Source organism: Mus caroli, unplaced genomic scaffold (assembly GCF_978045245.1).
Source record: "Mus caroli unplaced genomic scaffold, Mus_caroli_1 scaffold_7, whole genome shotgun sequence".
Lineage (NCBI taxonomy): Eukaryota > Metazoa > Chordata > Mammalia > Rodentia > Muridae > Mus > Mus caroli.
In genome coordinates, this window is record NW_028227262.1 from 65,837,856 (window position 1) to 65,864,594 (window position 26,739).

At 46.7% G+C, this 26,739-nt stretch overlaps 1 protein-coding gene across 2 annotated transcripts; it reads left to right on the forward strand.

Moving 5' to 3' along the window:
• Dguok (deoxyguanosine kinase) lies at positions 1-26,279 on the forward strand. Of its 2 annotated transcripts, XM_021164892.2 has the most exons (7): positions 1-161; positions 9,217-9,329; positions 15,338-15,525; positions 19,225-19,372; positions 25,032-25,147; positions 25,554-25,653; positions 26,060-26,279. In XM_021164892.2, exons 1-7 carry the CDS (start codon positions 20-22, stop codon positions 26,084-26,086), a joined length of 834 nt encoding a protein of 277 aa, XP_021020551.1. In that variant the 5' UTR covers positions 1-19; the 3' UTR covers positions 26,087-26,279. The 2 variants fall into 2 exon arrangements, with proteins under 2 accessions (XP_021020551.1, XP_085696631.1); XM_085840505.1 differs by lacking the exon at positions 25,032-25,147 and having other exon boundaries at positions 19,241-19,372.
• The last annotated feature ends 460 nt before the right edge of the window (positions 26,280-26,739 follow it).

Sequence of the window (26,739 nt, forward strand, 5' to 3'; positions counted from 1 at the left end):
CTTGCTCGGCTTGGGTAGGATGGCTGCAGGTCGGTTCCTTCTGCGTCGTCTCCGAGCGTCTTTCCGTTCCCCGCTGCGGAACGCGCTCGTGGACGCGCCACACGCCAGGGCCATGCACGACGGGGGCGGCCCCCGAAGGCTCTGCATTGAAGGCAACATCGGTAAGGGCCAGAAAGTGGCTGTCGAGCCTTGGCCTCCGCCGAGTAGGTGACTGAGAGGCTGGGAAAAGAAGTTGGCCTCAGATCTGTCCCACCCTGCCCACCTGACCCCTTCTGCTGCCACCGCCCAACCTGCCGGCTGGTTCTGCATGTCAGGCCTTTCTCCCGCAGTGCACCGTGGGTTTTGATTTAGGAGACATTGGGCCCCAGTACCCGCCCACCTACTCACCCACGGGGACGTAATAGCCTGACGCAGGCTTTAGATAGCCCCAGAATTATACTGGTTTACTGGCATGTTTCATTCGCTAGAAATAGACGCGACAGTGTGCCGGTTCTTTTCCTAAAATAGCATCACCAGATTTAGCAAAAATAAAAATAAATGTCCAGTTTACATAGTTTAAGATAATTTTGGTGTGTCACATGCAGTATTTGGGGCATACACTTAAAAATGAGCCATTGTTTATTTAGACTCTTTTTTTTTTTTCCTGAGACAAGGTTTCTCTGTGTAGCATTGCCTGTCCTGGTACCCGCTCTGTAGAAAAGGCTGGCCTAGAACTCAGAAGAGATCTGCCTGCCCCTTGCCTCCCTTGTGCTGGGATTAAGGGGATGTGGCACCACTGCCTGGCTTAGATGAATTCTTAACAAATTCCATTTTCACTATTTTGCTGTACCCCCATGTTAATTGCACTATAAATTATTACGACAGTGTTCTATTGTTTTGAAACAGTCACTGTGTAGCCCTAGCTGGCTTGGATCTTGCTATTTAGATCAAGCTGGGCTCAAACTCACAGAAAGTTGCCTGCCTGGTTAGGAAGGATCACAATTTTTAAATTTAGAAATAGATACTTATTATATATTTTGTTATAATTAACCCAGTATCTTAAAAAACAAAAAAGCAACATGGAAGGAAAATGGCTCAACTCACTCACTGTTGCTGAATTCTGAGGGTACTTAGCTCTGCACAGACCCTGATCATGCTATCAGAAGATATGGGCTGCTCAAGACATTCTAGCAGCAAATATTTTCTCATTTTATTCATTCAGCAAATTGCCCTTTGAGTGTCTTCTTTGTGCTGGCACTGTTCTTGACCCTAAGGATACAGCCATGACCAGATCAAATAAAAACTCTGCACTTGTGGAGTTTTAATAGGGAGTGATACATAATAAAGCTACAGAAATTAATTAAGCAGGGTAAATAAACAGTGTATGAGCTATTGATGAGTAAGATGAGAGGTTGAGGGTGGTTGTCTGTCTTCCAAATATAGTAATTGGCAAGTACCTCACTGGTGAAGGGATGCTGGATCAATAACCTGAACAGTGTGGGGGAGTGAGCGAGGTGGGCAGCTGACCAACAGTATTCCAGGCAGAGCAAGTCGGAAAGCCCGGGGATAGAATGGTGTGTTCAGTGAGCAGGAGGGAACCCATTCCAGCCGAAGTAGAGTCACCAAAGAGGGCAGTGGAGGAAATGATCAGGTGGACGAAGGAGGCCCAGGTTGTGTAGATCCCAAAAACTATCGTGGGTTTTTTTTTAATTTTAAATTTTACTCTCTTATATATTATATCCCAATGGCAATTTCCTCCTTCCTCTCCCCTCAGCCTCTCCTTCCGCTACCCTCCATCCACTCTTGCGTTTCTCATCAGAAAAGGACAGGCCTCCCATGGATAGCAACCTGAGACAGGAAGCCGTTCAATGGTTTGAGGTGTTGAGAGATGAAAGCATCCCTGCTCAGTGGAAGGTTTCAGTTAGGAAGCCATTGCAGTATAACAGGCTAAGCTGGACCCAGGTGAAAGTTAGAGTTTAAGGTAGGCCAGGGAGGCCTGCTGATAGATGAGGTGTGTGTGCTGGAGGAGGCCGTGATGCCCTCAGTCATCTTTACTGGAACAGCTTGGAAGACTTAGTTTGAATTGTTTTCTAATGTATATTTGTTTACTTAGTTACTTAGTTATTTTATCATGAGATCTTGTGCATGCTAGCCAAATGTTCTGCCACTGAAGTCCATCCCCCGTCCTTTTGGGTTTTTTTGGTAAGTTCTGCGTCTGGGTGGAGAATGTGCATGGCATGTGAGTGCAGGGAGGGTTGTAGGTGTTTGTGAGCCACCAATGTGGGCACTGGGAGCCAAGCTCGGGTCCTCTGGGAGAGCAGGGAACACTCCTGACTGCTAAGCCATCTGTCCAGCCCAGTCCATGCGCTTGGCTCTTGTTCCCTTCCCACACCAAACTCTTGCTTACAGAGTCCAGGCTGGCCTCAAACTCCCTCTGCAGCTCCAAACTAACCTTGAACATACATCCTCGGCCTCCACCTCCTCCATTCTGGGATTACCGTTGTGCACTAACACACCCAGCTTAGACTGTCTTAAATGGAGAAGTCTGGGAAGAACAGACTGTGTTAGTGGTTTCAAGAGTTGGTTTTAAGCATGATTGGGTTTCGATGCGGCTATGAGATAGCCAAGTAGAATAGAAGTATTGAATAAGCTCGTGGAGGATATATACATATATATGGTATTTAAAGCCAGAAGACTATATTGAAGAAAAATACTGAGGCCCTTGATGTTTAAGGCTATTTTTCTTTCTGTGAAAGATTGAAACACATTAGTAGATTGTTTTTTTTTTTTAAATGGTCTAGTCAAGAGGGCAAGTTAGCTGGGTAGGAGTGTAGTTCTAACACTCAGGAAGCAGAGGCAGGCAAATTTCTGAGTTTGAGGCCAGCCTGAGCTACAAAGTAAGTTTCAGGTCAGCTATGGCTACACAGAGAAACCCTGTCTTTGAAAAAAGAGGGGGGAGAGATAGTGACCAGAGAGAGTTGCTGGAATGCATCTTTTTACAACTGTTATTATATTTATTGGCTCCGTGTGCCATGGCTCCTATACAGAGTACCAGCATTCATCTCTCCCTGCTTCCTTCTTGGGATGCAAAGCTGCCTTACCCTCCTGATGCTGGGGGTTTCCACCAAGATGGACTCAAACTGAGCCAGAAGAAACCCTCCCTCCCAATTGTCTCAGTTGTCAGGTAGTTTGCCACCAAGACAAGAAAACTAAGGTAGTGGCAGAGCACTGCCTTAGGGAGTTTGCAGAGGAGGACTGGCCAGATGCTGGTGAGCCTGTGGATACTGCTTCATCCTGTTGGCAGTAGGTGGCTGCCTGAGCCACTAGAGAGTTGACGTCAGGGTGTGCCGTAACCAGATTCGTGTCTAGAAAGCCACAGGCTACAGTTAAGTGTAAACAAGTGCTTCCTAAAGTGGACACTTTCTATGTCACATGTGTTGCAGTACCCATAATGCTTTGTTTCTAGCTTATCCAATGGGCAAGTAAATAAATTGGAAAGTTCTAGAGTAAAAAACTAGTTTCCACATCTGTTGAAGTTGAAGGAGGAGAGATGACACAGGCTTGAATGGAGGGAGGAAGAAGGGACAGTTGAAGGATCGTCAGGAATCGAGATGGCCAGGACTCAGTGACTGCTTGGAGGTTAGCAGAGGAGGAGGGTGCTCAGGTTTACAGTTTGCATTCTGACTCAGTAAGCAGGGGATGGAATCAAGGAAGAGAGATTCTGGGGAGGTAAGAGCGATACATTTTGTCTGAGAGATCTGCAAGACACATAGAGGAGATCCCGAACTGACTTGACTGGGTACCCAAGTACAGAGAGACTTAAGACGGGACCGAGTCCAGGCATGGAGCTGGTGACAGGTGGGGGTAGGTAAAGCCTTGCATCTGCCTTGGCTCTAGTCCCCAGTTGCTTCCCTCAGCACACACTCAGATGGCAGCTCCCACACTGAGTTCCTCATCCTGTGCATCCCGTGTGGGCTGGCAGAGCTTCCTACCCATGACTGTATGCACTTGAGTGTTGCTGACATGTTCAGTACCTTCTCTGGGTCAGAGCCACCAGTGTTCTGCTCATCTCTGTGTTGCCCTGCCTTTGTGCTCATGTAGTGACTGCCAGAATCCTGTCCTGGCACATTTATGTGGAAGTTAGTCATTGGCACACAGGAAAGGGAATGGCTTCCGCTGTGATCCTGAAACCAGGCAGTATGGCTGTATGACTGCAGTTCAAAGCTTTTCACCCACAACTGAAAATCCAAATAATAAAATACCTAGCAGCTCCTTTAGTTCTGCTCATCACCAAGGTGTGCCCCTCACTGCTTCCTGAAGCCCATTACTTTGTGACTACAAACCCCAGTTGAAGTGCAGGTTGCCATATGAGATAACCGTCAGTGGGTCATCTGACTCCATTCCAGTGTTTCACTTTCACGGACCTACTGTGAGAAGGGGAAACAGGAAGTTCCTCCCATGCTGGAGTCTTGGGTGTAAGGCAGCACAGGGCTCCGCTAAAGGCATATTGCTCCTGTATTAGAAAAGTGTCTTATGCACACTGTCGTGTCTTTTCTCTGTGTCAAGCTTTATTTTAAAAAATGAGCAAAGAACCCTGGTGGGGAACAACCTGTTTCTAATACTGGATCTTGACTTCTCTCTGCAAGTCACCTCATTCTTATCCCCCCAGTTCTATTCTTAGTGCCTGGCTAGGCACCCGGCATAGGAAAGGAGAAAGGTGCAGTCTGTCTTCATAGAGCTCGCTCCCAGCCTGCTGCTGAGAGAGGAGTGAGCAAATGATTGCAGCCTAACGCCTGGGTAAACTAGAGCAGGGAGGGATTACCTCTGCCTAGGGATGGAGTGGAGCTGGACAGAGGTCAAGGAGGCTTCAGGGAGTGACAGTGGTCAGGTGAATCAGGACAGCCACAGTGGGGAGGGGAGCACCGGCAGGCAGGCCCATCCTTGCAGAAAGGCTGAGTTCACCTCATGCTCTGAGCTGTGAGGAACCTTTTTTTTTTCTTTCTTTTTTTTTTTTTTTTTTTAAGATTTATTTTATTTGTTTATTATATGTAAGTACACTGTAGCTGTCTTCAGATGCACCAGAAGAGGGCATCAGATCTCATTACGGTGGTTGTGAGCCACCATGTGGTTGCTGGGATTTGAACTTCGGACCTTTGGAAGAGCAGTCGGGTGCTCTTACCCACTGAGCCATCTCACCAGCCCCTTTTTTTCTTTTTTGCAAATAGTTTCCCATGAAAAGAAAGGAAGAAACTAAACAAACTGTATTAAGTTTCTTTCACACTTCTGACTGATTTATTATTCAGGATTAGAACCTTTATGATCCTGGGCTTAGTCTCAAGGTTGCAGAAGGCCCTTGAGGGCACAACTCAGCCTGCTTCATTGCTTTAGCTCTTAGCTCATTGCAGTACCTCTTAGGAGGAGCTCCAAGGGCTTCTCTCGAGTGAATGGACACAGCAGCCGGTGCACTTCCTCACATAAAGACTCAGTGTTCTTGGGCAGAATTTTTTTAATATGCCAGGTTTATATTTACTACCATTAATTGACTTCAGTTGAATCTTTTCCCCTCACATTTTCCATCTTATTGAGGAAAAGAAAATGCTGGGCACTTTAATTCTACCTTTAACCCCAGCACTCAGGAGCAGAGACAGGCAGATTTCTAAGTTCAAAGCCAGCTTGGTCTACAGGAAATAGTTCCAAGACAGCAGGGCTACCCAGAGGAACCACACACACCCAAAAAGGAAAAATAATAGAAAATGCCAGAGGTAATCATATTTTTAAAATCCTGTGAGATGCCAGTATATTACATTTTAGAAAATATGATATCTGGGGCAGTAGGTCTGTTTCTGTCACCACCACATTGCAGTATAGTTAGCTATATCAAGCATACAGTTTATAGAAAAGTTTGTGCAAAGGAAAAGCCATGGCTTGCAAAGGCAAACAACTACAACAGGACGGCATCTAGCTTGTGGAATGACTGTCCTAAACCTGCAGACCCCTTCAGCTTCCACTTTGAAAGATGCAAGCAGGTCTAACAGTCAGCAGAGCGCTGCCTTCATCTCTTTGTTTTATTTATTCACTGTTTGGGACAGTCTCACTGTGAAGCTGGGCTATCTTGCAGCACACTGTGTAGCCCAGCCTGTTGTCCAGCGTTCCATAGTTCTGCTCTCCTCTTGACCTCCCAGTTGTAGAGCTTGTAGGCATAGCCACAATGCCTTGCCTTTTCATAGTACTTGAATTAGTTTTCCAGGAACTGGCAAGATGGCTCGGTGGGTAAAGGTATTTGCTGCCAAACCCAAGGACGTGAATTTGTCCCCAGAGATTAAATGGTGTAAGGAGAGACACTTCTACAAGTTGTCCTTTGTCCTCTGTGCCATGGCACACAGAGTAAATAAATACTATTTTAACTGCTTAAATAAGTTTTTATGCTAAGCATAAGAACTGTCTCTCAGACTTACTGAACCTAACCTCTAGGTATTAGCCTCCTAAGCCATATATTTTAAGCTGGGGTATACTCAGCACAAGCAGGTTTGACAGTTGGTAACTCACCAATGCAGTAGGAATTAGGAGCTAACTAGAGAAGTCACTGACACTTAAGGTGAGATGTCGGATTTGGGAAAGGAAGGATTAAGCCACTGGCCTGGAGCTTTGACGGAAGAGAAGACATTTACTCTCCTCTGTGTGGGAAGCACAGAGGCAGAGCAAGATGAACAAGCACAAAGTTGGGTGGAGGTGGGACAGAAAAGCGTGACTGTGCATAACTGTCCTCCTGTGCTCTGAGAAGTGGGGTGCTGTATGATGAAGGACACAGATTGCTGTGTGGGCTCCTGGCTGGGACGTGGGGCTCCTGAGCTCTCACGCTCTTTCTTGGTTCCATTTGCTTCCCCGCAGAGGGTAGAACTCACTCGAGAAGGAACACTTCTGATAAAGAAGATGGAGCTTTAGAGCTCCTCCGAAGGCCTTTTCTTTCTCTCTTTGAAAGAGAGGGTCTTAGTACATAGCCTTGGCTGGCCCAGAACTCAGTAGACCAGGTAACCTCCAACTCAGAGAGATGCCTGACTCTGCCTTCCCCTCCCAGGTGCTGGGGTCGGAGGCACGAACCACCACGTTCAGACTGGTCTCTTTTTGGAGGGAACTGAAATGAATGTTTTGTTTGTTACTGGGTTTGGTTTTCTGTCCTAGCAAAGCCCCATCCTCGACATAGACAAACAGTTGTCATTATAGTGATGCAGCTGTATCTAGAACATCAGAGAGAATTAGCTAGCCCAGTTGAGAGGTATCAGTGTCAGCAACAGCTTCACACAAGAGGGCCATGTGAGCAAACCCTGCAAGGTTGAGTTAGGAGCTGACTAGGTGTGGAGAGGGTTCAGAGGTCCAGTCCATTATCATCAAGGCAGGAACATGGCAGTGACCAGGCAGGCATGGTGCAGGAGGAGCTGAGAGTTCTATATCTTCATGTAAAGGCTGCTAATGGGAGACTGGCTTCCAGGCAGCTAGGACAAGGGTGTTAAAGCATACACCCACAGTGAAAACACCTACTTCATCAAGGCCACACCTCCTAATAGTGCCACTCCCTGGCGCAAGCACATACAAACCTTCCCAGTGTCTTACTGTGTATCCAAGCTGGCTTCATATTCACTGTCTAGCCACCACTGGCCTCAAATTCATGAACTTCTCCAGCATTCCTGAGTGCTGGGGTTACAGAGGTGTAGCAGTCCTTTCAGGATTTTAAGCTGTGCTTCTCATGCAGTGCAGGTGCAGTGTGGAGAAGGTCCTGAGTGTGGAGGTGCAAACAGGGAAAGGACAGACCAGGAACAGTTAGAAGCACAGGCAAAAGGCCTTGAGGCCTCTGGAGGTCTGACAACAGTGGGTGTTACCATCCTCTGGGTCTAGAGGCTGGGACGTTCCACCTGGTGGATCAGATAGCATTTATTTGGGGAATACACCGACTCTGAGCTGTGCATGGGATGTCCAGAAGGGTCTGCCCGCCAGGAGCTTAGGACAGATGGACCAGATGGAGTTGTAAATGGAAATAGATAATCTTAGCCTTGTGGGACTAGGATGGTTCCACCTCCTTGCTATCACCCCGATTAAGCCACAAATAACTTGCTGTTGTGCTGATTTTCACTTTGGCCCATTTTTACATAGCTCTTGGCACGGTCTTTAAAAGCTGAGGAGGAGTCAGAGGAATGGGTTCAATTCCCAGCACCCCCACGTCGACTCCCAGTCATCCAGAACCCCAGTACCAGGGGATCTGGCACAGGTGGTGCGTGGGTCACATGCACACAGGCAAAGACACTCATACACGGAGTAAAACCAAATAGAAAGCTGAGAAGGAATCTTGTCATTTCCCTGCCGAAAACCATCACTTCTGATGTACCTCTGCCCAGAGAGGTCAAATCTGTGAGTCCCTGTGGCGCTGCACGGCACTGCTGTCCGCCTGGCCACCCCAGTATTCACCACTCTTCTCCCGCACTCAGTACTACATCGCTGCCAGCTGCTTCTGGGGCTGCGGCCATTCTCGTGCTTGCCTCTTCCTGGCCTAGGTCCATGCTGCTCCACGTGTGGGTTATCTTTCCCCCACCCTCAGCCTAACTGACTGCTCAGGGCTTCCTCTGGGGCTTCCTCAGACATTTCTTCAAAGGAGCTTTTCCCAGCCCCCTGGGCTGCATCTGAAGCATCCTGTGTTTTCTATTCTCAGCACGGCATGATTTATCAGTAACTCCCTGTGTGTTTGGTTAGTGCCCTTCCATCACCCAGTCTTCTGAGGATAAAATTCATTCAGTGCTTTATCACTCCCATACACCAGGGCTTGGCAATCCCAAACACAAGTTGGCCCTCCATGGCTGTTGGTTAGGTTTGTTGAATGAGTGAGGCTCAGAATTGGTTTTTCCTGCAACTTGGAATTCCTGCAGTCACAGCCTAAGCTTTATAGCCACCTTTTGCCTACTTTTGAAAGTTCTGTTATATTCTCAACAGTTACTCCATACTCTGGGATTGTTGGCTCATTAAAACTGCAGCCTAGATCCTAAGGTCACGTCTGCTCATTGTGCTTGTTGTGACAACTGGTTAGCTGCCCAAGCCTTCACCAAGTCGACAGTGAGTTGTACAGCTGCTAAGTTTTGAAACTGGAAAAGCTGGCCCTGGCTCCCATGAGATGGGCGGCTGTGGCAGAAGTTAGTGGCTGCCTCCTTCACCTGGATTTGGGAAGCATCCCAACATGTGCCATTTGCATTGCAGCTGTGGGCAAATCCACCTTTGTGAAGTTACTCATGAAAACTCACCCGGAGTGGCAGGTGGCTACAGAACCTATAGCAGCGTGGCAGAATATTCAGGCTGCTGGAGCCCAAAAAGTAAGTTTCAGCTGTGGGGGGTAGTTGGCAGACATGCACGCAGTCTAATTGGAGTAATTTAATTTACTCCGAAGACATGAAGTAGCCCAGCTTGTCTCCTTTTTAAAATAACTTCATTCTAGAAAGCAGGCCACAGAGGATATGACTTGTTTGGATATGTTTAGTTTTGATTTTTGTGGCTTCTGTATGTCTGCACAAGCGCCTGCCTCCTGTCTTTGTGGTTTCCCAAGCATGCCCAACCATCCAGGCTTTGAAAATGAATGTTGTCATTCCTACCCTTAAGTACTTATATTGTTGTTATTGAAGCTGGCTGGCAGGAGCAATAGTCAACGAGGACATCTTAGATGTGGGAAGGGGCCTCACTGAGCATCTGGTCGCCCTTTGAGTCAATGCAGAGACAGCAGCTCAGGTTTTTAAGGCACATGGTCAGTACCAGGACTCTTCCACGCTGGACCAGCCCCACCTGTCTCACTCATACCTCAGCCCCAGCGTCGGGTCTTCCACGCTGGACCAGCCCCACATGCCTCACTCATGCCTCAGCCCCAGCGTCGGGTCTTCCACGCTGGACCAGCCCCACATGTCTCACTCATACCTCAGCCCCAGCGTCGGGTCTGCTGCTCTGCCAAGGCCATAGGCTCGGCTTCAAGCCTGACCACGTAAGTGAGTGGGGAGGGCTCAGTTGGACAAAAAGCTTAGAGTCGCTGAAGGAGTGGCAGTGTGTGCTGCTGGCCTGGTGAACTGCAGCTACTGGGGGCATGTGTTGAGTGGCTCTAGTCCTGTTTTAGCCACTAATTACTGGTCCGTTCTTCCATGTGTTGAACCATATTGGACCCTGTGACTTGGACTCACTGGTTCAGGCTCTTCTGCCTCAAGCCTTAGCCTTTTTGTGTTACGGCAACCCCTGTGTACAGTTGAGACTGAGAGAGCTTTCTCTCTTCACATCAAATTCTTCAGCATCCCTCAAGGTTTCCTCCGGGCCATTTTCCATTTTGAAGCCACTCTGTGTGAGTGATGTGCTGCTCAGTGCATTCTTTTCCACTCAGTTTACCAAGAGACCAGCCAGGCTCTCCGGTGCTCTGTGTGGGAGAGCACCTTAGAGTGGGGTCTGGTGCCAGAGTTGCTGCTCCAGTCCACAGTGATGCAGCCTGTGTGACCGCATGCTATGTGATCAGAGATATGTTTTTCCAGTCATCTGTTCATATGCTTGTATGTATGCAGTTGTATATTTATAAAATTTTCCATTAGAAACAAATTATAATATCTTTTTCTGAGTATGCCAGAGGCAAGCGGTAACATTTTAAAATATGGTCAAAAAAGCTTTGTTACTCCACCGTAAGAGTTACGAAGCTGAGTTCTCCAAACCTTAACCACTGAACCACCTTTCTAGCCCTCTGTTTATTTGTTGTTGGTTTTTTTTTTTTTTTTTTTTTTTTTTTTTTTTTTTTTTTTTTGAGACAGGGTCTTTTGTAGCCTAGGCTATCTTGAGCTTTTGGTCTTCCTGCTTTCACTTCCTAAGCACCAGGATTGTGTCATGGGCCACTACACCCTGGCTTCTTTATATGGGTTCTGGGAATCCACTCAGTCCTCACCCTTAGAAAGCAGACATTTTACCAATTTAGCCATTTCCTCGGCCTGCCTTTTGTTCTTCTTTTCTTTCTTTTTGTTGGGGAGAGGGGTGAGAGAGTATGGTGGGATAGATAAATATGCCACACACACACACACATGCACACACACACACACATGGTGGGGTAGATAAATATGCCACACATACACTATAGGTAAATCTCAAGGGTTAAGGGATCAGAGAACAGCTGTCAGGAGTCAGTTCTCTCCTCCCAACATATAGGTGCTTGGGATAAACTAAGGCTGGCATGCTTGGCAGCAGCTCCTGGAGGCCCTGGTTTTTATGCCTCCTATAAGTAGCTCAAGATTTTAAAAACATCCTTCTATATTTCTTTCTGCTATATGTGAATTTTAAAAGTCGTAAGACTCGAATGTGTGTGTGTACGTGTGTGTGTGTGTGTGGTGTGTGTGTTTGTGTGTACGTATGTGTGTGGTGTGTGTGTACGTGTGTGTGTGGTGTGTGTGTTTGTGTGTATGTGTGTGTGTATGTGTGTGTGTGTGTGTGTGTGTATGTGTGTGTGTACGTGTGTGTGTGTGTGTGGTGTGTGCTTCCCTGTGCACGTGGATGGAGAGGTCACCAGGTGTCTGGTTCTTTGATTCTCCACCTTACTCTCCTAAGACAGAACCTCTCAATGAGCCTGGAGCTAGGCTGGAGGCCATCTCCCGGGTGATCCTCTTGTCTCCTCCTCAAGTGCTGAGGTACTAGCTCACATGCAGCCTTGCCCAACTTTTTACCTGGGGATTGAGGGTCTGAACTCAGGTTCTCGTGTTTGCCCATCAAACAGTTTGACCCACTAATCCATTTCCATCGCCTCTATATTTTTTAATTTATTTTGGCCAGAAGAGATCATTAGATCCTCTAGAACCGAAGTTAGTGATGGTTGTGAGCTGCCATAGGGATGCTAGGAGTAAGACCTGGGTCTACTGGAAGAACAACAAATGCTGTTGACTGCTGAGCCACCTCTCCAGCCACTGTCCTCATTAAACAGTCGGTTGTCTGATTGTCCTGGGGTGCTCTCCGTCATCTCACTCCTAAGTGGATGTGCACTGCATTGTTACTGATGCTCAGCCTCATCTTCTCAAACTCCTATCACTGTGTTGATAACGCACTTGATTGTGTTTGACTAGTATGACTCAACTCTTATATGGAATCCTTTGCTCAGACTTTTAGACAATAGTAGTTGCCTCTACCTGGAATCAATTAGAAGAGTTTTCCAGTTTTCATGAATAACCTCTATCCTCCTGCTTGCTTTGAGCAGAGCTTGAAGGAGGATGCTCACTGTTCTCTTCTACCCTTGGGTCGCACCCTCTAATGTCAGCACTCAGACCTCTGTTACTTCTTCTCTAGAGCCTGGAAGGACGTCCCCTACTAGAGTGCCCACTTGTTATCAACAGTAATGTTCAGTTTTCTCCATAAATCTTCTTAGCACCCCTTTCACCATGAGATAATCATGGCTGATGCTGCTTTTCTTCTTAAAGGCAGGCTCTCACTATGTAGACCAGGCTGGTCTGGAATTCGGTAACCCTGGCTGGCCTCAAACTCACATGGCTCCTTCTGCTTCAGTCTTGCATGCGTAGGATTGAAGGTATGTACCAGCACACCTGGCTATGTCAACTTTTTAGAAGAATATTTTATATATACAGTTTGAGGTGATTCATCTGTGATAAGATGCTGCTGTTTGCAGGACAGAATCGATTTAAGACTTGTAAGGAAAATGGGAATGTCTTAAGTTTAGTTTAGTTATCATTGAGGAGGTAGCCCAGGTTCAAATACATGGGGGACGGGAGAGAATGGAGCTGGGGAGGTAGATGGCTTAGTGGTTTAGCACTGGGCTGCTCTTCCAGAGGACCCTAATTCAATTTCAGGTGCCCATATGGCTCACAACTGTCTACATCTCCAGTTCCAGAGGATCTGGGACCCTCACACAGGCATACATGCAGCAAAATACCAATGCACATAAAAATTAATAAATAAAAAATACATGAGAAAATTCGTTCCCTCTGAATTCTCATCTTGGGGGTCTACTCTTTCTGTTAACTGAAGACGAATATTAACATTTGTGAAATTTTTTTTGTTCTATTCCGTATGTCTTTCCTTGTCATTTCCCTTGTATTTTAATTGGTATTGCTCTACATTTGTAGATTTAAATACTGCTTTATTTCCATTTTAAGTCTTAGTGGTGTCTTCAATACTTAATTGGAATTAAAGGGGGAGAGACTTGTATCTATTCGTTCTTTTTCTTGATACAGTAAGACCATGCCTGTTCTTCCTTCTTTTTTCTTTCTTTCTTTCTTCCTTTATTTTAAAGATGTATTTTTATTATTTTAAATTATGTGTATGTGGGGAGGAGGTATGTGTACAAACACACACACAAACATAGCTACACATATACACACTCAATTTTTAAAATATATTTATATATACTATAAAATATATAAAACTATATATGAAATTATATACATATATGTATATACATACAAGAGAGAGAGACAGAAAGAGAGAGAGAGAGAGAAACTGAAAAGGAACAAAGGTCAGTATCTATGCTGAGAGAACTATTACCCAGAATAGGAAAACAGAAAACAAAAACATAAATATCCACTGGCGAGATGGCTCAGCGGTTAAGAGCACTGACTGCTCTTCCAAAGGTCCTGAGTTCAAATCCCAGCAACCACATGGTGGCTCACAACCACCTGTAATGAGATCTGACGCCCTCTTCTGGAGTGTCTGAAGACAGCTACAGTGTACTTACATATAATATATAAATACATCTTTAAAAAAGATTAATATGTTAAAAAACCCATAAATATCTTAAGTATCTCAGCAAGAGCCAAGATATTGCCTTACTGGTAGAATAAGAACAGGCTGTCAAAAACAAAAGATGACAGGACAACCTTGGGTGTAGACCTTCGCCTCCATCTTGTTGAAGACAGTCTTGTTCACTGCTGCAGTGAGCACCAGGCTAACTGGCCCAGGAGCTTCCAGTGAGTCTCAAGTCTCCCATCTTGCTGTAGGAGCACTGAAGATAATATGCCTGACTGTGCCCAGGTTTATATGGATTCTGGGGATTTGAACTTGGCTCTTTACTTGACCTTGGCTCTTTACATTCAAGTGACGAATACTTAGCCACTGAGCCATCTCCCCAGCCCTTATATTTTATAGCCACTTACTGTCTCTTTGTTGACAAGTTTGGACAGTGTTTGCATTTTCTGTGAAGACTGCTCATCATTTACTTCCAAAGTTAATGATACTCTTTGCTAGAAACTTCTTTCAGTGCTTTACAGCATGAATGGCTGAACATTTGTCACACGCTTGGCCTTATGTGCTGCTCTTAATCATCCTCATTGTGAAGTCCTTAAGCACAGTTACTGCCTCTTCTTCGTCTGTATAGGAGAGGCATTAGAATGAAGAGGTTAGAGGAAGCCCAGTGTGAGCCCTATTCTCTGTTTACTCCCCAGGCAACCTTAAACAGGTAAGTTACTTAGCCTCTCAGTGCATTTGCCCCTCTGTAAAAATGGTTTTAATAGTGCTCACTCAGGAAGCTGTTTGGAAGTTCAAATGACATACAGTTCAAATGACATAAGTCTGAAGTATACTTCCTTTTTCTCCACTCCTTACAGTACCTAGCCCATGGAGTACTTCACCCACATAGGTCTCCAGTCAGCAACAGTTGAAGGAAGGGAGGGAGGGAGGGAGGGAAGGAAGATACAAAGTGCTTTGCTTACATTTTTCTTTTGCATTGACTGAGCCTAGAAAATAAACCTGGGCCCATGAGTGTTCAGTACTTGTTCCCACCCATACATTCAGAGTCAATGAGACTTCAAATTGCATTTCATGATTCCTAGAATAAAGAAGGAACCGGACTTTGTTTGAACAAAGTATGACCCTTCCATAAAACACAGAAGTCTGTTTAATTTATTGGTTATTTAGACTCTCAAATAAACAGTTGTTTTCTTTCGTATCTTCCTTGAAGTTTGAGAATTAACCACAAATGGAATTTGAAAGTCAACATTGTAAGGTAGGATTTGATTCAGAGGAGAATTGTAGGTAACTGCCTACAAACAGACTCTACGAACCCAGGACTCTGTGTGTGTGTGAGTTCTGTGAGTGTGTGAATTCTGCTTTGCTCTTTCCTGTTCCAGTGATGTGGTGTGTCATCTCCCTCTATCAGATTCTTATCATACAAGGATGAACAGTCTTCTTCCTCCTTACATTGTTTAAACTGAGCTGGGGAGTCATCTCCCTCTTCATGTTTTCAGTGGAGGGAGGTATCTATGGTTATTTTTCACATCAAGCATTGAACTTTCTTGAGGAAGGGCAGAGGGTGGGGTATGCTGTGAAATAATTCACCTTCTACAAAATTCTCCTTGTCTGTACTCGCCCATAGGATGGCACTTCCAAACGTCTTGGAAACTTGCTAGAAATGATGTACCAGGAGCCAGCACGATGGTCCTACACATTCCAGACCCTTTCCTTCATGAGCCGTCTGAAGGTGCAGCTGGAGCCCATCCCAGGGAGAGTCCTGCAGGCAGAGAAGTCTGTGCGGGTCTTTGAGAGGTCTGTGTACAGTGACAGGTAAGACACCAGACACTGCCAACCACAGACACTGTGCTCACAGACGTGTGGTTTTTCTTTGCAGAGTCCCTGATGTTGGCTCACTAGTCATTGTAAACTGTCTGTGTGGCTGGCTTGTGAGCGTCCTCTCAGAGCAAAATAGACATGCTTTTTTAGTGCTTTGCTGCTTACTTAAAACAGGGTTTCAGCTGTAGCCCTGGCTGTCCTGGAACTCATTGTCAACCAGGCTGGCCTTGTTCTCATAGGTGATCCTCCCACCTCTGCCTTCTGGGAATTGGGATTTCCATATGTGCCACTATGCCTGTTGTTGTTAATAACTACTTGGGTCAAGCAGGGCACTAGTGGCTCATGTCTTTAACCCTTTGTGAGTTCGAGGCCAACCTGCTCTACAGAATGAGTTCCAGGGCAGCCAAAGCTACACAGAGAAACCCTGTCTCAAAAAACCATTTAAAAAAAAAAAAAAAAAAAGGATCTTAACATTTCCTTATAAAGAAGAGGGCAGTTGGTCATACTTTGTGCCATTACCCCAGCAAAGCGGCTTTCTTTAGTTAAAGGGGGATATTTTCAGGCAGAAAGTATAACCAGGTACAAATTCTAATCTCAAGAACATTTATACTCCTTTAAAAATGTATTCAGTTTTCCCTTTTGTGCCCAGGGCATGAGTTGCTCCCAGTGTCAAAGGGAGAAAGTGTCATTCCTTCCTGTGTTGGGTTAGTGTAGGTTTACTGACTGTCTCCTGCACTCGGCCCCAGTCCCTGCTCCGTGAGAAGGCTACTACAGCAAGGACGACATATGTACTCACAAGTGTGTGTGTGTGTGTGTGTGTGTGTGTGTGTGTGTGATTGCAGGGAAGAAGAAAGGGAAGCTTTCTGATTGAATGAACAAAAACATCAGTGTGGCTTTAGAACAAAGCTCTGGATTGCTGGGTCCTTCAGCCCTGTTCTGCCTGCAATTCCGCAACCCCCTCTCTTTACCCCCACCTTCTGCCCGCCACCAGCAGCTATGGAGAAACAGGGGAAGTGCCTGCCTCAGGAGAGGTAAAGGCCCCTTTTATAGGCTTAGTCATTTTTATTTGTAAGATGTAACTTTCATCTTCAGTTGTCTGTGGAGAAGTTGGCAGCACTTTCCAATTCTTGTCGCCTTCAGTGAGCTTTAGCTAAAACATTCTAGTCTGGGCAAGTTCACTTTTGGAGTTTGAAAATTAGCTTCTTTGTGGCCTCAGAGAAACAGTTCAGATGGCTTAGAGCTATCGGCTACTGAGTGGCAATCACCGTCCTGAGCATCTCACAAGTAGATCTCAGTCATGTCTGCCATGTGTTGAGAGGCAGGTATCTTCCCAAGGCAACATGGCCTGTGGAAGCTGCAACGAGGATCAGACTCTACAGAGTCATTTAACAAAAGCCACTCTCTTAAAAGAGACACAGCTTTGCAGTTTGCACTTCCCTGAGCCAGTCACACAGCAGTTTGGTTTTCATGTTTTTCAGAAGTGGCCAGTTGCTGACCATTGCCTTAGACCTGGAGTTCATTATTGCAGATATAAATGTGTTTTGTATCAAGCTTTAACAGCAGAATTGACCCCTTTAAAGCCATGGTTTATACAGTTCTGACCTCTCAATTGACCAGATCCTCCTTTTCTTGTGGAAGTAAGCAAAGAAGGAAGTTAGTTTGATATTCAGCATTAGCCCTGTTTGATTGGATTGGAAGCTCAGCAGAGGAAGCTAGGTTCCTGCACGCTCCGGAGAGGAGGTTGCTCTCCTGGTCCTACTGAAGTCAGCTCCAGAGCTGACACCCTTGCTTTTCAGCAACAAAGCAGCATGGCTCAGCAGCCGAAGACTCCGCAGCCTCACTCTGAAGTGCAGTATGGAAGGGTGGCTTTAGCCTACGTTTACTTGGGTTTTGCTTGGAGTCTTGCTGTAGTAATGAGGAAATCTCAAAGGCTCAGGTTCCCATGCACATGCCATGTGTCTTGGCCAGCTTCCCTTTATAGAGTCCCTCTCCTTGTAGTGGGTTGCTCCGTGTGTAGGCCCTAGCACGGCCTGTGTAGATGCTGTTTCTCATTACAGGGCTGAGCAGGATGGGAGCTGTAGACTGGGAATTCAGATTTCCAGGGCTGGAAAGACAGTCCAGCAGCTAAGAGCATTTGCTTCTCTTCTAGAGGAGCCAAAGTTCATTCCCCACACCCACATCAAATGGCTCACAGCTGCCTGTAAGTCTAGCCCAGTGAATCCAATGTCTTCTTCTGGCCTCCACAAGCACCAACTTGTACTTACACAAACCCACACAGAAACATACACGCACACATAAATAATAAAAATACAGTTTTTAAACTTTGTATTGATTCTTTGTGAGTTTCACATCGTGCATCTCAGTCCACCTATCTCCCCGTCCCATAGTATCTGCCCTCCACACTTGCAACCTCCCCTCCTGTACTGGTTAGTTTTGTGTCAACTTGACACAGCTGGAGTTATCACAGAGAAAGGACCTTCAGTTGAGGAAATGCCTCCATGAGATCCAACTGTAAGGCATTTTCTCAATTAGTGATCAAGGGGGAAAGGCCCCTTGTGGGTGGGACCATCTCTGGGCTGGTAGTCTTGGGTTCTATAAGAGAGCAGGCTGAGCAAGCCAGGGGAGGCAAGCCAATAAAGAACATTCCTCCATGGCCTCTGCATCAGCTCCTGCTTTCTGACCTGCTTGAGTTCCAGTCCTGACTTCTTTGGTGATGAACAGCAGCATGGAAGTGTAAGCCAAATAAACCCTTTCCTCCCCAACTTGCTTCTTGGTCATGATGTTTGTGCAGGAATAGAAACCCTGACTAAGACACCTCCCAAAAGAAAATAAACTCACAAACAAAAAAATAAATAAATAAAACAAAGCATAGAAAACATCGTGGAAGCTGTACTGTGCCACAGTGTATCCCACAATATACCTCTCTGTTCATACATCTTCATTGTAAGTGTTCATTGCAGTGAGTCTGGTTTGAGGTTTCTGGCTGCTAGCATACCATCAATATTGGCTCCTCACTGGGGTTCCTCCTGGTTATCCTGTTGCTGCCCTGTGTCATGGCGACCCTGCAGCCTTGGATCTGCAGGACTGGCCCTTTCATGCACTCCAACAGATAATGGGGTGGGCCAACTCAAATCCCAGAATCTGGTCATAGGTGGTAGCTGAGCAGGTCAGCCTGCTGGCTCTTCCATATCTGCACTTCCAGGGTGAGCTCTCCAGCCCTGCTCCAGCTAGGCCACCCAATACTGCCATCAGCAGGAGGCAGGGTTAGCTCTCCTGTTATGCCCCCACCCACACCTCCAGAGCCAGCTCCACTGTGCTGCCCAGTTGGGCTCGGGGCTCATTCTCCCAGGTGCTGCAGCTGGCGAGGGCCTGGGACAGCTGAGCAGCTCACACCCATCAGGCCAGCTCCACTGTGTTGGTCAGGCAAGGTGCAGGGCTAACTCTCCTGCTCTGATGACCTTGAGGCCAGCTCTCTCAATGACTGCAGGTGGCAAGGGGGAAGGGGGCAGGTAGAAATAGGGTTGGGGGGGCGATATTTTTTTTTAATCAGGTTATTTTTAATGGCTAATAAGAGCTAGAATGGTTAAGTGGTTTGGATAAGCATGAAACAAGCCAGTTACTGATTTTTCTGCTTTTCTCCCACTCCTGACTTTCTTCCTCCACCCCAACCTCCCACTCAACAATTCCAACCAGGTATATCTTTGCAAAGAATCTATTTGAAAATGGCTCCCTCAGTGACGTCGAGTGGCACATCTACCAGGACTGGCACTCCTTTCTCCTGCAGGAGTTTGCAAACCGGCTCTTGTTACACGGCTTCATCTATCTCCAGGCTTCACCCCAGGTAATTCTGAGCCTAAAATCTTCTATAGGTGATGGTGGCACCTGCCTTCATCCCAGAATGAGGGAGGCAGATCTTGGTGAGTTCGAGGCCAGCCTGGTCTGCAGATTGAGCTCCAGGACATCCAGGGCTACACAGAGAAACCCTGTCTGTCTGTCTGTCTCTCTCTCTCTCTCTCTCAAAAAAAAAAAATTAACACTTAGTGTCTATATTGTTTGGAGTTTTGTTTTGTTTTATCTAAAGAACTTCAGGAAACACAAGAGATGTGTCCTGCAAACTTCTGGTTTCTTGGAAGTTAGTTTCCAGCCCTCAGCCAGCACAGAGAGAGTAGAAATACACCCGTACTCCAGCATTGAGCACCTGCCTCCCATGGGCCTGCTGCAGCTATATCTGTGACAGGTGCTCAAACAGTTGCCTGTGTGTGGAAGTGACCCTGATGGGGAAGAACCCACTGTTGTTTTTACAGCTCCAGGTCTGCAGCACCTGCCACAGGCACTGTTTGCTTCCTATGTCGGGTCATCTGAGGCTTCAGTGGAACCTATGGGGAAGGAAGGAAGGAAGGAAGGAAGGAAGGAAGGAAGGAAGGAAGGAAGGAAGGAAGGATGGTTGGTTTCCTCTCTCATCCTAAATTGTTGCCCACAGTTTGGTCCTTGAGAAGTCCCTCAGGCAGGCAAACTGTAGAAGTGCTCTCTGGCTCTGATTCTGTAACTTGAACTTGGGAGCCAGCTTAGCCCATGGGATGATTTCATGACAGGGGACCTCTGGAGACAGCATTGGCCCTTGGCTCCTACTGACTGGTAGTGACCTTGGCTAGACCCTAGAAAAAGGGTCTTTGTCTATAAAGTAGATCTCCTAAAAGACTTGTAGGGCAGGATTCCCAGTCAAGGCAAAGCATGTTTTGAGAGATGCTGCTGTCAACTTTTGAGAGACACTTTGCAAGTATGGTAGGATGCCAAGTACGCCCATTGTTGGAGAAAACAAGCCAGCTGTCAGCAGACTGGGGCTGAGCTTGTGGACAGAAGGGAGCCTGGGGGCATGCTCATGAGCAAAGTCTGAGAACAAGTGAGAGAGTTCCTCTCATGTCACATTGCATGGGCCCCATAGAGAGGACCAGGAGGAAGGGGCAGCCAGGAGAGGGACTTCTGAGTGCAGCTGGGACTGGATTTGTGTCTTCTTGCCTTTTTCACCTTTTTTAAAGGTTTTTTTGAGACATGGTCTCACAATGTAGCTCTGGCTGTTCTGGAACTCACTCTGTAAACAAGACAAGCCTCAGATGCACAGACTCACAGACTCTGTCTGCCCTCTACCTCCCAGGTGCTAGGGTTAAGTGTGTGCTCCACCATACTTGGCTGTATGTATGTATGTATGTATGTATGTATGCATGTGTGTGTGTGTGTGTATGTAATTTCTTCCTCCTCTTCCTTCTTATTCTCCTTTTTAGATTTATTTATTTATTTTATGTATATACAGTGTATATGTACACTGTAGCCCCAGAAGAGGGCAATCAGATCCCGTTATAGATGGTTGTGAGCCACTGTATGTTTTCTGGGAATTGAACTCAGGACCTCTGAAAGCAGTCGGTGCTCTTAACTTAGAGCCATCTCTCTAACCCCACATTTTTTTCTAATATGACATTTACTCCTCCTTTCTAGCAACTCCTCTTCATCTGTGTGTGTGTGAGTGAGTGTGTGTGAGTGTGTGTGTGAGTGTCTGTGTGTGTGAGTGTGTGTGAGTGTGTGTGTGTGTGTGTGTGTCTGTGTGTGTGTGAGTGTGTGAGTGTGAGTGTGTGTGTGTGAGTGTGTGTGTGAGTGTGTGTGTGAGTGTGTGTGTGAGTGTATGTGAGTGTGTGTGTGAGTGTGTGTATGTCTGTGTGTGTGTGTCTGTGTGTGAGTGTGTGTGTGTGAGTGTGTGTGTCTGTGTGTGTGTGAGAGAGAGAGAGAGAGAGAGAGAGAGAGAGAGAGAGAGAGAGAGAGTCCGTCAGAGGACAGTTTAGCTTCACTTCTCTCTTTCCGTCCTTCCATGGATTTCAGGGATGGAACTTAAGTCACCAGCCCTTCTTTGCCAGTACGGGTTGCCTGCTGAGCCATCTTGCCAACCCCATCAGGCCTTTGTGGTATGGAGAGTACCTGAATTATAATACAGACGTTAGATCACATCAGGGAGTAAGAGAGTCTACATAAAGTTTCGGATCCAAATAAAATTGAACTAGATATCCGAAAGACTTAAGAGCTGAGAAGAATCTTCTGTGAGCTGAAGTGGTTTGGCCAGCTGAGGCACACTGACAAACTCCAATGGCCTTTCTTGCTAAGGAGGAATAGAGGCACATTGTAAAGGCTGATGACAGAGGATGGCAGGGTGTGAGTGAGGCAGGTTTCTAGGGGAGAGGAGTTCTCTCCAGCTGTGAGGTGCTATGGAAAGGACAGTGGAGACAAGACTGAGGTAGAGGCGACTTAGGTTTCCCTTGGGATTCCTGAGATGGCTGCACTTAGAGGAGCAGGGGTTGAAGGCTGTGGCTGGGAGAAGGAAGAGTGTTGACCTACTCTGTTCTGAGAGAGACAGAACAGGGTGGGTTGTCTCAGGGCCAGGGCAGCATTGCTGGGAGGAGCAGAGGAGCCAGTGAGCTGAGGCCTTCCTGGGAGTAAATAGAGCTGCTTGACTTTTTGATTCTGTGGTTGGACCCAGACCTTGGGATCCATAAAGCAAGCAAGTCTCCCTTACCTTCATTCTTAATATCCATTCAGGGGCCTGTATAAAGTGGCAGGGTGGTGGTAGTAATCATGATTGTCATTGGGAGCTGGATTGTCCCTTAGAAGAGACCAATTAAAATATTTCATCTCATAATGAGACATTTTAGGACTGATTTGAGATTTTAGTGCTGTTTGGATGGTGTTAGATAAAGGAACCCAGGAAGGCCAAAGGATGAACAGGACACATATTCAAGCCAGTACCCAGCACAGCACAGACTCCTGCCAGATGCTGGCTTTAGGATCTGTGAGATGAGCTCCAGACCCCTGTCTATGTGTCCTCCCCTTAAAGTCAAGGAAGCTGGCAATCACAATAGTAATAATTGGAGGAGAAATGGCTGGGCTTGTGTTCCCCTACCCCTTGGAGTCAAGAAGAGAGCGCGTGGATGGCCACGTGACTCAGGATGCCCATCCCTATCTGGGATAGTGCCAATTGGACAGAGTACGCAGGGGCTGTGTGGGAACAAGTGTCACCTGAGCTTGAGGCTAGAGGGCGTAGTGAGCAGAGCCTTCAGCAGTCATAGCCTGGCAGGTCAGGAAGCTTGGACATAGGGTCTCTGCACTTCTACCCACACCGGCTTCCCATCACAGTCTAGTATATACTCCCATGTGCACTGGAATGATGTGGAGCCACAATAAAACTGTCCCATGAATTTTAAAATCATTCATTATAATCATGTCAGTAAAATTAGAATTATGCCAAATATTCAAAATAGGATTTTGCCTAGACTGTAGAGGGAAGAAAAGTTTGCTCAGTTTAGCAAATTCATAATAAAAAGGGAAATGCTGATCCAGGCTGGTGTCAATGGTTGTCTGTAGTCACTGGGTGATAATTATAAATAGCTTTTACCAGAATTGTTCTGTCCTTGTATGTATTTGAAAATATAATTGTATTATGTTTTTTAAAATATTCATTTATTCTAATCCAGAAGATATTTTTCTCTCAGAGGAAAAATGAAGTACCTTAGCTGAAGCTGCTTGCTAGTGGGAATGTAGCGTGGGTGACCTCTGAGGAGGCAGCTGGGCAGTTGTAGGAAGAGCTCATGCCTTTTGCCCTGTTAATCCCGGTGCTTAGAGTTGAGTCCATAGATACGCTGGCACACAGACAGACTGCCCGGTTACGTGCATCACTGTTTGTAGTAGCCAAGCACTGGAGATGACCGAGTGCTTATTAGGGGGCCTGGCTGAGCATACTGTGCTGTAAAACAATGCTTACTGCACAGCACTGTACTGGTTGGCTTTCTTTGTTACTGCCTTTTTGTGGCAAGGTCTTAAAACTCATAGCCCAGCTGGCCTGAAACTCACTAGAAGCATTCAGGTTTCAGCTACCCTGTGCTAGATTTCTAGGTGTGAACCGTGCTGAGAACGGTGAACCACTGTTAAGTGAGAAGACCAAGCCTAAGAACAGAGTGTGCCATGGGATAGTGTCTCTCCGTTCTCAGAAAATGGTGTCAGGAACACATGTGTGCATAAACTGCTGAAAGCTCAGTCACGTGTGGTGCTGTGAGTGAGGAGAAGAGAGTAGCCAGAGGCAGGAGGGTACGGAAACTCGGAAACACGGTCACAGAGCTCCAGGCTGTCAGCCTGGAGCACACCTAGAACTACCCCCAAAATAAAGTCAAAGACAATAAAACTCGGCAGGCTGTTGGGGAGGGAAGGTGCTAAAGAGAATTTGTTTGCATAGTTTCATTTCCTTAAGGGAAAGATGAGACATGGGGGAGGGGGGAGTCCTAAATCAGCGGGTTAATCTGCCCACACTCTGAGGACAGTTGACATTGACTAATGAAGTATTTGACCAGGCAGAAAGAGGAACAAGGGCAATTCAGGCAAAACAAACATTTGGAGCAGAGGTTTTGAAGTGTGAAGGGGCTTGGCTTGTCCCACAGGAAGGAGGCCAAATCTGGCCAAAGCCATGAGCAAGGGAGGGACTAAGGAAGTTGAGGACAAGTACTGTGGCCTTATGTGCTGTGGGAAGGAATCACAGTTCTCAGGGGCAGAGACCCTCAGACCTGCAGGTGGAGGCAGTGTGAAGCTCTGCAAAGGGGCGGGGAGAGGGGCCTTTGTCTCAAGACTCGGGTTTCATTTGATTCATTTCATTTGACTTATGCAGATGTTTCATCTACTCCAGAGTGAGTGCTTGATCAGGAGATGTTTCAAATTGCTTACCACTTTATAAGTAGAGTGGCTCTCACAAGCCAGGCACAGTGACACATGCATATAATCCCACCACCTGGAAAGCTGAGGCAGGAGGATGGCAAGTTCATAACTTCTTGAAGTCTTTGGTTATGCCTGTAGCTGGTAAGCAGCCTGTGGAGCAATTATTTTAAGCAGGGGCACAAGGACCATAGAAGGCTGGAGTGAGGGGCAAACTGGAAGGGCAGAATGACTTTGGCAATCCTAATTGACGTACGTGCCTTACCTCAGAGCAGTCTCAGTTACTTGCGGGTGGGTGGAGGATAGAGAAAAAGCAGCCCACCAAAACTGCTTGCCCCACACATGATTATGACAGGTGATGCTCTCTTCGTGCACTTCTTCACCTCCAGGAGACAGAAAGCAGCAGGCTCTTGAAGTGTCCAGATGAAAGGCATGAATGCCAAGGCAGAGGTGAGAGGACAGGGCCAGCTAGAGAGATTAGAATCTCCTGGATTCTTGATGTGCTCGGGAGGAAGACAAAGAAGGGTAGTTTCAGGCTCCCGGTGCGGCTGGCTGGGCAGATGGAGTTTGCTATTAACCATCTGAAGCTACTCCAAGGAAGGGCAGTGTGAGGCAGAAGTGGACAACATGGTGCCAGTGCCCTGAGCAAGGCAAGAAGCAGCAGGTGCAGTCATGGGCCGTGGTACCAAAGAGGACATCCAGACATTTTGTGGGTTGCTTGGCCCTGTAAGACTGAAATGTAAGAGCGGGGGATTGTCTTTTAGGTTTGTATGGAGAGACTCTACCAGAGGGGCAGAGAAGAAGAAAAAGGCATTGAGCTGGCCTATCTTCAACAGCTACATAGTCAGCACGAAGACTGGTTTATTAACAGGACTACCAAGTAAGTGTGTAACAGACAGACCAGAGCCTCCACCGCCGTGCTGAGCACAGCCGTAGTTCCTGGCAGAACTGCAAGGATGCTGGACGTGCCCAGCATCTCTCCCTCCTTTCCTTCCTTCCTTCCTTTCTTTTCTCTCGATTGTGCCTTGTGATGAATGCTTGTCATAATTGGCTCAGGATGGAAGACTGAAGTTGTTTAGAAAAATGTCCATTTTGATTGACATTTTTAGTGTCCTCCATCAGGCTTGGATTGCTCACATCAATGCTTTAAATGCTGACTTCAGTAGCAGTCTAAGACTAGCGAGCAGTCTCAGCCTTCCACTCTGCAGGCAGCTTCAGTCTTGAGACTCAGGATGGGTATGAAGTAGGTGAGTGACGTTGCCTTAGCTCCCCTCTCGCTGCTCCAGGCTCCACTCCGAAGCTCTGCAGCATGTGCCAGTGCTGGTGCTGAATGTCACTGAAGACTTCTCTGAAAATGCCGCCAGGCAAGAAGAGCTCATGGGACAGGTGAGCACAGCCTAGGCTCGTCCTGGTTCCCAGTGCAGAGCTCTGGTCTTCCCAGCCTCTGTGTCAGGCCTTGTTGCTTTGTGCTTCAAATTGCATTTCACACTCCAAAACCCTGAGCTCATAGGCAAATCCCAGATACAGTGCCCAGCTCTAAAGTGCACTGCATTAGGAAGTATCAGTCAGTTAGGTGACTCTTAGCATGTGCAGGCCAGCTGACTTCCTCCTGTAAGGTATTCCAAAATGGGGGACAGGAGACATGTGGGTTCTGTTCCCAGTTGCCACTCCCTGCTGTCTCACCCTGGGCAGCTAACATTTTCTCACCTCATAAATGCTCATGGGACTGCAGTCACATACACTAAGGGGAGTACTGAGACTGCAGCATACAGTAGGTCTTCTTTTCCTGCAGGTGGACACCTTTATGAGGAACTTGTAAGCAATAAGTACACGTGGCTGTGGTCTGGACTCTGACTTTCTCAGATGCTGACTGCTCTCCATCCTGTTATGCACATCCCCTTGGCCCCTCATGCACCCCCACACCTGGGTGTGTGCTGTCTTTGTACTGCCGTTGTATTTTTTTTTTTAATCTCAAGCGCCTTGAAATAAAGCTGACTTTGCTATTTTTCTAATCCAGTTGTTCGTTTATTTCAGGATATATCTATTAATGCCTGTTCTTATATCCATAGTCGATACCAGTTTTCACCTAAGAAAAATCTTAGCCTTTTTTACCAGCACTCCTATGTGATCACGTGTCCTTTGGATAATGTAGGACAGGACTGCCCCAGAGCTACCAGCCAGCCAAGCCCTGCCTTGCCTAAAGTTTGTGCACCCAGAATTGAGAAATGAGCGCATACCCCAGGCAGCTTTTTGAGGTCTTTGTATCCACTGTTCCTGATGCTGAGAAGGGATGAGGGATTTATCCCAGTCCTGGAGCTAAAGAGATTGCCCAGAATATGGGGAGAGCAGCCTCTGATGTTTAGGGTTGGCTGTCCTGGTCTTCTGCTTACCTCAGTACCTTAGCAGTGAGATGCAGACAGCAGAAAGGAGAGATGCCCCAGCAGGGAAGACAGAGTGTGACTTGGTGTAGTG